General features: G+C 39.6%; 1 protein-coding gene across 5 annotated transcripts in view; it reads right to left on the reverse strand.

Annotated features, from left to right (window-relative positions):
• Nucleotides 1-12,042, reverse strand: part of ARNT2 (aryl hydrocarbon receptor nuclear translocator 2) — a 155,663-nt gene that overhangs the window by 56,975 nt on the left and 86,646 nt on the right. For all 5 annotated transcript variants that reach the window (XM_075007309.1, XM_075007311.1, XM_075007310.1 and 2 more), the window contains 2 exons: nt 11,221-11,286; nt 10,690-10,775 (listed from right to left, as the gene is read on the reverse strand). In XM_075007309.1, the coding sequence (XP_074863410.1) occupies nt 10,690-10,775; nt 11,221-11,286 (152 nt within the window). The remainder of the gene's footprint in view (nt 1-10,689; nt 10,776-11,220; nt 11,287-12,042) is intronic.

Genomic DNA, 12,042 nt, shown 5'->3' on the forward strand with positions numbered 1-12,042 from the left:
CAAACTTCCGAGTACCAGCACTCGTGAAGCCGTGGACACTTTGAAGTGCCCACCCTACTTTCAAGTGCTATACTCCCAATTTTGAAGAGTAATGGCACTTTGAAGCAGTGCAGGCACTTCAAAGTGTCCGTGGCTACACGCATGCTAACACTTCTAAGCTGCCGTGGGGGAGAGTTAGCCTAAAGAAGTGCTGCGTATTCAACGCAGCACTTCATTAGTAATCTCCCGTTGCCCTGATTAACATGCTCCCTTCAAAGATGGGGGCAAGCGTAGACAAACCCATTGAGTTTCATTTGTCCATATTATTTTTCATGTGTATAGAAACACAAGAACGGCCATACTGGGTCAGGAAAAATGTTTGTCTAGTCCACTATCTTGTTTTTCCAACAGTGGCCAATGCCAAATGCTCCAGAGAGAATGAAGGGAAAGAAGAGAACATGCAGTCATCAAGTGATCCACTCTGTTGTTCATTCTGAGCTTCTGGCAAACAGACAGCATGGGCATCATCTCTGCCCATGCTAATAGCCATTGATGGACCTACCCCCCATGAACTCATCTCGCTCTTTTTTGAACCCCATTATAGTCTTGGCCCTTACAACATCCTCCACCAAGGCGTTCCAAAGGTTGACTGTGTATTGTGTGAAAAAGCACTTCCTTTTGCTTGGTTTTAAACCTGCTGCTTATTAATTTCATTTTGTGACCCCTTAGTTCTTTTATTATGGGAAGGAATAAGTTACACTTCCTTATTTACTTTCTCTACATGATTCATGATTTTATAGACCTCTATTACATCCCCCCCCTTAGTCATCTCTTTTTCAAGCTCCAAAGTCCCAGTCTTAATAATCTTTCTCCATACAGCAGCCGTTCCATACCCGGGCTCATATTTATTGCCCTTTTCTGATCCTTTTCCAAATCCAGAGCATTGCTTGTGAGATGAGACTACCACATCTGCATGCAGTATTCCAGATATTAGCAAACCATAGAGTTATATAGAAGCAATATAGCTTTTGTCTTATTATCTAGCCCTTTCTTAATGATTCCAAATATTCCATTTGATTTTTGACTGCTGATGGCCATTTAGAAGATTTGGGCTAGTACAGACGTAGCCATTGAGTTCCATCAGAACTCTTGGGTGAACATCATCTGGTCGTGGTGACTTCTTATTTTTTAGTTTATTTTGCAGACTTGAAAAAGAGAGTTCCTGGTTATTCAGTCTGATTCTTGTTTTCACCAAGGATGCTTACACATCTCTAGCAGGATAAGGAACTCTTACTGTGAACATATATTACATTTTCACTTACTTGAAGGCCCCTTTACCACTCTCGGACTTCAAAGGGGTCATAATATCAGTAACAATCAGGCCCATAAACGCTCCAGTTAAAAGTAATGTCTTTAGAAGAACAAATATGACTACATTCTATGACAAATAAAATTATAATCTCTGTTCTATTACAGCTACGCATCCCATGCTGCCTGAGACTATTAATCTGCACTCACGATAATGAAATAGATTAACTAAACAAATACACCAAGCATTTTAAAAAAGCATCAACAGAAAAACAGAGCTAACTGAGGCACAGCTTAGGGCTTTTGCTTTTATTTTCACTGCTGTACTTGTGCAGTGGAAGGCTTTCTCAAGTACTGAATTTAATCATCATCTGATGGTGTAAAGCAGTCAGACAACCACAGAGGGACAGTTTGGCTATTTGTTATGAAAAGGGAAGACACCACATAATGAAAAACACGATCAAGCATATTTACTTAAAACTCTGCATACGGACATACAAAATTTAGAAGTTGGGGTATAAGTAGAGGTTGAGTTCCAAAAAAACAAAGGAAAAATCTTTTGCAGGTTCACACTCTATTTCCTCACAGAGGCGAAAAAAGAGAAAAAAAATTGGTTCACCTGGGGATTGCATGCAATGTGCTGGAGATGTTAAGCACAATCCATTACCACTTATTGTGAGCACATCCCTCACAGCTCCTTCTGAAAATCTAAGCACACAATAATCACGTAGGCTGTGTCTATACTACAAAAATAACTTTGAAGTCGCTTACTTCGAAGTACAACTTTGAAGTAGAGCATCTATACACATCCTACTTCGAAATTAAACTTCAATTTAGGGCACTGCTCCACTCCCAGGAATGGAGTAGTGCCCCTCTTTGATGTTTAACTTTGAAGCAGGGTGCGTGTAGACACTCAACTTTGAAGTTGCACTTCAAAGTTATTTTTGTAGTGTAGACACGGCCATAATGGGGCACCCCTGCCTGGAGAAGTTCATGGGATTAATGTTCAGAGATGCTGAGGACCTGCTTTCCCCCACTGACTTCAATAGAATTTACAGGTGTTTTGTTCCTCCAACTTTTCTTTCTAGTCAATCACAGGTTGGATAAATAGAGTTGGAAAAGACCTTAGGAGGGCATTGAGCCCAGCCCCCCAGCCCACACAAAGCATCCCAGCCAGGGCTTTGTCAAGCTGCGACTTAAGGGCCTCTAGGGACGGAGATTCCATCTCCTCCCTAGGTAATCTCTTCACTACCCTCCTAGTGAAACAGTTATCCAACTTAGCCATTCTCCACTGCAACTTGAGACCATTGCTGCTTGTTCTGTCATCTGTCACCAGTAAGAACAGCCTCTCTCCACCCTCTTTGGAAACCCCCTTCAGGTAGTTCAAGGCTGCCACCAAATCCTCCCTCTCTCTTTTCTTTCTGTAGACTAAATAAGACCACATATAGATTTAAGATCTTAAATTAGGCAGTTAGGTTGGATAATGCTGGCCAAAGGCTCTCATTTTTATAATGGTGTTTTCAATCTAAAAAGAATAATTTAAAAGTAATTCACTTCAGTTTCAATGAGGTTTCTTATGGTTTCCTTAAGAAACTAGTATACCACAAAAAAAGACAAAAAAACTATGCTGCTGGATGGTTTCTATTTGTCACAATAATTCTGCTGTGTTCAGTAACACTTTCCCTTTTTGGAACTTGGTTCAAGTCCATGACTGCCGAAATAAACTCAAAGCAACATAAACAATCTCCAAAATAAAACTGAGCTAAAAAATGCCATTCCTGTTGGAGCTCTGTGTTGGCATGGGGAGCTATTGTTCTAAAATTCTCTCTTTTTTTGTTGTTATTGTCAAAGTAGGTTAGAATAAGTCCATGCAACATACTGGAAAATTTATGAGCTGGGATTTGCCCTAGTACGCACTATGCATAAAAAAAACTCCAACCAACCAGCCAACCAACCAACAAAAAAAAAAAACCCTGCCTGGAATTAATCAGTTCATAACCCCATGAATTGCTAATTTTTCCCAAAGCTTCTGAGCAAAAATATGCTAAAATGATTACCTGCTTGCCTGTTCTCAGAACTTTAGGTGGTACTTTTGGTAGGAATCCATGCAGTACATTTTTGTTCTGGATGGAAATTGTTTTCACCACTCTCTTGCAGATCATTATCAACATGCTGTTTTATTACTGCTGTGAATGTGCATAAGGGATCAGTACTTCAGCTATCCTTATGAAATTGGCGTACATTTAATAGGGACTATATTATAGGGAAACAAAATCTATGCTATGGTCCTACTACTGCTTCACATAACTCTTACCACAGAGTGATTTGGTAGAATCTGCAGTTGCCTAAATATGAGTAATTCCAAAAGAGTTCCTAAAATTTGAACCCACGAGAGAAGCTATGAAAGTGGCCTATTAAAAACCATCAACAAAATAAACACATTATTCACATTCTTATACAAACCATTTCAGAACTTTATTTCTCACCATCAAAACATATGCTACTATTAATAAATGGACTACTAATAAAACAAATATTGCACTGCACTTGTCCCAGTTAACATCAACAACCGTCAGAGCTAAATGTGAGAATGAATTCCAAACTGAATACTCAGCAACCTGAGCCTATGCTTAATTTAACAGTTTCATCATACACTAACAAATTTCCCACAAGGCATGTGTTTAAATGGGCATAAGGAAGTGATTTTTTGAACTAGTCCATGATGATTTTTCCACTTGGTTATAACCGAATATCATTATCTCTTGTCCTTCTGCAGCCCCAAACTCTGACTCCATGTTTACATATAAAGTGCAGAATAATGACTTATGGATTTGTGGCTTCACTATACAGGTTGAACCTCTCTAGTCCAGCACACACTCATCTGGCAGCATCCTTAGTCCGGCAAGATTTTAGTTAGCTGGAGAACTGCTTATCATGGGTGTGGCCAAGTTTCCCGTGGTCCCATAGTTAGTTTACAGCCCCCAGACCTAGTTCTCAGTGTTCTGTGCTGTTATTTAGCTGTAATTTTCCCCTAAATGTCTTCTAAAAACCCAGTAAGCAGTGGAAGTGTTGGTAATGCTGCTACACAATATAGACTTCCCATGATCCAGCAAATTCTCTCATCTGGCACCGATCACGTTCTGAGGTTGCTGGATTAGAGAGATGCAATCTGTATTAAACTTAAAAATAGATGATATTTTATGACCATTCATAACAGTGGAATTAAAATGTATGCCATGTATCACAGCAAGGCTGCACATTATTTTACATCTCCATCAATTATCATTACTTGTAGAATACCATGAATATGCACATTTTAAAAGAAGATACTACCTCTTGAATAGGTATATGCAGGAATCTAAGTCCCCCACAATTCAAAAAGGACTAAAAATGTTGGTGGAGCTTAAAATTGGGGGGGAAAAGTACTCGTGAAAAAGTCCAAAGAAGAGTGAGTTTGTTTGTTTTTTTAAATAAAGCATTAAAAATTACAGTGGTGCACAGAATTCAAGCAACTATTTTGTTTTGTATTATGAAAAAGAAGTTTTGTACAAACTTCTAGATTCCGGCCAAAACTTTAAAATAACCTAACTACTTTGGCATTTAGTGGCTGAGTAGTTACTGTAAGTCTGATTTGGAAGAGTAGAAATGAATCAATAATTGCATGACAAAAAACAAAAACCAAACCCCTATGGGACAGGCAAAAAACATACTGCAAATCATCACCCAAAAGAAATGCAGATTTCTGTCGTATTTGAAACTTTATTTATGAGGATTTTCAATCTTAAGTGCCCCATGGTTTCCACCTATTTGACCCTTGGGATGCTAATGACTTCCCTGCAGTTTCCCTTTGGAAACAAACACATTGGTCCTGGATTTGATTTATTCCTTACAAAACTAGCAACATGCTAACATACTGTCGTTTCTCCCAACTAAATATTTTCCACTGACTTATGTGCAATGAATAAAACTATTAGGAAAACATCATGTGGACTGCATAAAACTCATTTCCTTCCAAAAACATGATGCTTTAATTGAAAAAAGGTAACTAAATTTAAAAATAAAAGATTGGAAAAAAAGTAGGATTGGTTTATCTTGCATGTTTGGTTATTAGCTACAACACTTCTCATGCAATCAGAAGCCCAGGTCCTTTCAGCCAGTTGGCAGTAGACAAAACAAATGTAGGATCAAAGTCTGGAATGGGTACTGTATTCCGTTTCAGACCGTGAGCCTTTTCTCCTAATTGAAGATATTTCAGCACTATATTTCATTGTTTAATATAACATTCATCACATACAATAAGCAAATATAACTCTGTGGAAGAGTCTGGATTTTTCGAAACCAACTTTTTCATTTTGTTTTTGACAAATTAATACTTTTCAGAAACTTATCCCAGTGCCTACAGTCTGCAAAACCAATATACTACTTGTTCCTAAAAACTGGTCCACCTTTCCCCTACACTTACTTTACTGACAAATCAAAGGCTGATCATCAGTTTATGGACTTTGTGATCCTATTCTGTGATGCTGTGCTGCTGCATTGCCCAAGAAGAGCCCTAGTTAGGCCTGTCATGTTCCCCACTGCCCTTAGAGCACACATGGTCTTTGGTCCACAGAAAGGTAGAACTTCCGTCAAAACTTTTGTTGACAGATCGTGGATCATTCGGTCCACCTGCTCTATCAACAGAGAGCGGTCAGACTGTCCAACCGCTTTCTCAACAGAATGGCCAAGCGGAAGCACAGCAAACAGGGCTGCCCAGTGACTCGGAAGCCCTGTGTATTGACAGAGGGGCCCCTGGAGCCTCCACACGGATTTTTTGTCAACAGAGTCTGTCGACAAAGGTGTTCTGCCTAGTGTGGGGAGAGACAGAAGGCTGTTAACAAAAGTGCCAAGTTCTGTGGACAGTATGTTGACAGAACACAGTTTTAGCGTTGACGCTCCGTGAGTTTTGTCAATAAAACCCTGTAATGTAGATGTAGCTGTGGAGTTTGCCAGATGCTGTATACCTTGGGCTGCACAGTCTGCTCCTCCTAATGTGCCTGGCCACCTTTCCTAGAGAGTGCCACAAGGGTGGGTGTGGTGCCACAGCTTTACCTTCCCCTGGAGAGGCCCACCTGCAAGGAAGATGGCTGGCTTCAGCTGTTATGTGGGGTGCAGTGGTTACTTTTTGTTCTTTCCACACACACCCACATAAAGCCTAGGAATGGTGTCTGAGAGAAGGGGGTTTTCAAAGTTTGGGGAAAAAAAAAAGTTCTGGGATCTGCAACCATCCAGGCATGAGGGCAATATAGTTTCATGCTGGCAGTCAACACTTTGGGCTCAGTCCTTATTTAAAGCATCTCATTAACTGGGTGGTGAGTTTTTTGCTTGAAAAGATGACTGAAGAACCAAATCTTGCAGTTAGAATTTCCTTTATATCTTAGACTGCAGAAAACTTAGGCATGAAAGTTTGGTTCAATAGGCTGTGGGTGTACTGGTGGTGCAGGAGAACAACTTTCATAATATTTTAGGCTCTGTCAAGAAACTAAATATTGGTTTCCCTTTGCATAAGTAAAGGTCCATGTCATTGCTTCTATTGTGTTGATCAAATTCTTAGCTTAAAGTCAACAGAATTGAATCAGAAGAAAATTTGGTCCCGCATTTTTAATAGCGGGTTTCACACCTAACTACTCTCCCGCTCCCCACCAAACATAGTCAAAGTTAGCACTAATTAGCAGTATCGGGGCACTCTTTGGAGAAGGACTGAATGAGCTTCAAAGCCTAAATGAACCGAACCTCCAAGCCAGCACTGAGGCCTATTATTAGGGCTGTGCCAGAGAAGCTTGTCCCACTGTTGCTCATGTTGTTCACATCACGAGTGGTAATATGTTACCAATACACTATTCAGGGATTTGTGAAAATAGTAATAACTAGTGGGCTGCACCCCTACTCACTATGCTCATGAATCCCCCCATCTTTCTCAGGGGCCAGGGAGCTGAGCAGCCAGCCCTATCCTTGGCCAGGGCCTCTCCCCTACACCCTAGACCCTTTCTATGCCTCAACCCCCTGGGTGGTAGACAGATATCATTTGCATGATGATGTCATTCTGTTGCCTGGGGTGAAATTTTTTTTTTATATATATAGAGAGATGATCTGTTTTCCTTTGTCCTGTAATAAACGCCAAGTCCTGGAGTGCAGGAATTTCTAGACAAGAGGGGTGAAAACATTTCAATTATTTTCTCATTGAAACTAAAATGCTCTTTCATAACCAGAACCAAGAAAGGAGTCATGCCGGCTGACAAACAAATCTATGTTAAGTATGTTTGCAAGAAATGTTTATATTTTGTTCCAGAAAATTCTACTTAAACTGACAGCATAGCTGAGCGTCCAGCTTATGAAATCTGAAGGCCTTCGTTAATATATCATTGGCAAACTACATGATCCTCATCCTTTCCCCCAAAATATTTTTAAACATTTATCATTTGGTGCAAACTTGGGTGTTCTAAAGGTTCAAGAATGCACACAAGAGCCAGGTGTTTGTTGTTCTCAAAACGTGCTAATTTGTTTACAGGGTGGGAAAGCTTTAACAAATTCAATTTCCTCTGCACTTAAATTATTAGCTTATTTTGCAAATTGTAACATTTCTAACAGGAACATGGCAATGCATGCAGTCACATTGCACTGACTACCCAGAACCTACGTGGTGCCAAATTCTGCCCTCAAACACCCATGCAATTCCAAAGTCAACAAGTTGCATGATACCCTCCAGCACAAAAGAGTACAAGGTATGACACGGACTCAACATGCAAAATTTACTACATGGAAATGGAAACTATTATGTACAGTCTGACCTGAAAAAGACAACATATTATTTGCTGTTTGCCAAAGCAGTAGGAGTGAGGTTAAAAACAAGACTAAGATCACATAAAAGGCAACTGAAATCCCATTTTAAAATGGTAAAAGCCAATATATCTGGATCACAGCACCCTGTACATCTCTTCAGTGAAAGGTAACCAAATGTTGCACAGTTGTTAGGTTACACTAAGCCATGCATTAGCTTGGACTTCACTTTGTTCCACTGACCCTGCTTTCATTCCAGGTTATCACCGTATGGTTCACATCACTGTGTGCTTTTTGCCAGTGTAGGGTCTATAGTGATGTCTGCCAATTAACTGTCTTAACCACCCAAGTAACCAATGTATCCCATTAACCATAACTACATTTACTTCTCTATTTATCCATTTTGTATACCACAATTTAATTTGCTACCATTTGAAAGAATCAGAAGAAAAACTCTAAAAACTGAACTTTTCTAAAAATTCTTAAAGCAAAAAAGAATATTTTAGTACAAGCATTAAGACTTTTGTTTAGTCCAAGATACAGATGACAAACTTTTTGACAGTCATGCTACTCTAATTTGCACTGTGACAAATTTAGCAATCTTATCACTAGCAGTTGGTTAAGCAAGGAGGGAATTTCACACCCTTTTGTGATTCCAAAATATAGGCAGATGGCATGTGGTCTGAATTATGCTGGTTTGAACATTGATGAAATTCCAAAAGGACACACCATTTTAATTTTTGTATGCTCCCCCCATGCCCTGTGAGTAGATGATAAACATTATATAGCCTTTGAAAAAATAACTCTGCACACAATCAGTAAGAATGATAAAGCTGCATGCTAATATTGACACAAACAAACAAAGCACAGACAGTGTAATGGGATTTCTGGCACTCAGTCCCTGGAGTAGCCTGAAGAATGTCTGCGGCATACTCACCCTGTAACCACAAAAGGGCAAGACACCTCTTATTCTAATTCATTTCACCAAAATTTGACATACTAAAGAGAGCCTCTCCAACTTCTGCAAATGCCAAGGCCAGCCAAACTATCTCCTCATGAGGTTCAACTGGTCTCCACTGAGTCTCCCTTGGTTCTCAGACTCTTCCCACGTGACACTGAATTACAGTGTTTTTTTCAGTGCTGCTCAAAGCAGCATGTAGCCACATTCTAAACCAAAATAACTTAATCAGGAGGCAGAGACAGTAATATTCTGCACTACATAAAGTACTTGTAGGTGAATGTAGACTTACTTAAATTGAAACCAAGGTTTTCAAACAAGGGGGTCTAAAAAACAAGCACCTGCTTTGGTCAGTTTTTCAAAGGGGCCGAGTGTGGGCCAATTCCATTGGCTTCAGTGAAAGCTGCAGGTGCACCCAACACCTCTGAAAAATTTACTCATTTATTTAGGTCCCTGAGTTTGCAAATGTTGACCTAAACTTTTGTAGGCACATGGTATCCTCATTCGGAATATGCAACTCTTATTGTCAACAGCTGATACTCTGACAATGTGTAAATGGTTGTATGAGGAGAACCAGGGCAGCATATTGAAAGAGTGATGAGAATACAGATAGGGGCAAGTGTAGACAAGCCCTAACTTCGAAGGGGGCACGTTAATCGGGGCACTGGGAGATTACTAATGAAGCGTTGTGGTGAGTATGCAGCACTTCATTAGGCTAATTTCCCCCGCCGCAACTTCAAAGTGCTGGCATGCATGTAGCTGTGGGCACTTCGAAGTGCTACACTACTTCAAAGTCCCTTTTTGAGGAGTAAAGGGACTTCAAAGTGCCCACGACTACGCACATGCTTGTACTTTTAAGTTTGAAGCTTCAAAGTTGCTGCGGGGAAAAAATAGCCTAATGAAGTGCTGCGTATTCATTGGAGCACTTCATTAGTAATCTCCACGGCCCTGATTAGCATGCCCCCTTCGAAGTTGGGGGCAAGCATAGATCCAGCCATACTGATGAGAATACAGATAACAAGGGCACTGAGTGACTCTGATTTCCAGGAAAAAGCTAGTGTTGCTTTTCAAACTAAGACATCCAAGATCTGATTGAATGTGACTGCTCTCTGTTTTAAACATGATTTAATTCAAAGAGTGAGATCAGTTTTTCCATGCTCCTCAGCAATGCTAACTTTAGTACGCCATAATGCAACCTCATGTGCCAGGGCATCACTTGTAAACAACAAGGAGCAAATCTGCTCAGGTGTTGTATGGGTTTGTTTCAACTTTCCCCGTTTCATCTCACATCAAGTTTAGGAGACAGGATACTGACAGACTTCCAGCGAGATCTGGCATGCCAAACCGAACTACTGCAGTAAACAAAAGTGGCATAACAAGCAGGGGGAACACAATGAGCTACCTGTCTGAGATGATCAATATATCAGACGAAGGCTGCAATTTTCAAGTGAGCCGATGAAAGTTAGGTACATATTTCCCACTGCCCTTGGCCACCTAACTCTCTTAGTCACCTTTAAAAATCCAGCCAGAGTATCTAACTCACAAGCTGGTCAATAGATTCCAGAGATCATTTATAACTTGCACACAGTACAGAATACTACGTATATTGCCCTTAATGGAATTTTTACCTGCTGGTGGCCAGGCCTTAATATATCCAGTGCAGTGGACTACTGCATACTGTGCTTCTCCTTCTTTTACTGGGCCTAGGCCATTCCTGTATGAGAACAAACAATAATAATCATAGTGATGTGTCTGACATACAATAGACCTTTGCACTAGTACCATTTCTTTTACACAAAATGTATCAACTACATTAGTAATACTACATAGTACAGCTCCTAATATTCAACATCTCAAGTGCTGTATTATTTTAAGGATAATTTTACAGAAGAGGTTAAACTAAGGTAGAGAGACACACACCTAGGGCCCCTAAAGAGTCAGCAACAGAGGCAGGATTAGAACTCAGTTCTGAGTTCCCAGAGTTGTGCTCCCTCTACTCTGATGTGATCTCATTTGTGAAGCATAAGCCAGATTCTGATATATGAAGTCTAGTTCAAGTACAACTGGGAGATTTTAGCTCTTGTGAAATTGGCAACTAGTCAAGTTCATAATGACATACTGTAGTGGTAACAGGGGTTGGGAGAGAAAAAAACCCTCACCTGTATCTTTTTCGCATTGTGGTTATTCTGTTTAGAGGCAAATGATCCAAAGGGGCATTTCCACACCTAAAAATAAGCCAGCATTTGAAAAAAGAATATAAATGTTTGGGGAGAAAAATATCCATTTTGAACCCTTTGTAAAGACACATTGAAATAATGTTAAAACAAAAAGCAGTCAAGTATCACTTTAAAGACTACCAAAATAATTTATTAGGTGAGCTTTTGTGGGACGGACCCACAATGTTGTGTATTTTCTAAGATACAGAGCCAAAAGCATTTTAGAAGAAGTTGATATTACCATGACTCCATATTGCTTTGTGTTTTCTTTTTTAATGCTCCAGCTATTTTCAAGACATAAATAATAAAAACATCACTAAGAAAAATATTGGCTCACAAAAGAAAATCCTACAGTTAAGATGAGGCTAAATAAGAAATACAAGAAGAAAACACAGCCAAAGCAGATAATTCCAGCATTGGTTTAAGCAGAAATGGGCTGCAGCAAACCACAAATACTTGAAAAACAAGACAAACACAATTTAGGATCTCAAATAAACCATCCAAAAAATGCAGCTCCCAAAGCATTTATTAGCACAGAGATTTTACATACCACACATGTGTATTTACCAATTATTTATGTATGAAACACTAGTCATTTGTATGTTTATTCATATATAACAGTGCTACCCAGTATGTGGTATAAACATTTTATTGGCATAGAAGACAGGTACATCAAATATCTGCAAATTCTAAACAACTTACACACCACCTGCGTCATGTCACAGAAATTCATGTGTATGTATGGGCTCAATATGTGACTATCTG

The sequence above is a fragment of the Carettochelys insculpta genome, chromosome 12 (assembly GCF_033958435.1).
Source record: "Carettochelys insculpta isolate YL-2023 chromosome 12, ASM3395843v1, whole genome shotgun sequence".
NCBI classification, from domain to species: Eukaryota; Metazoa; Chordata; order Testudines; family Carettochelyidae; genus Carettochelys; species Carettochelys insculpta.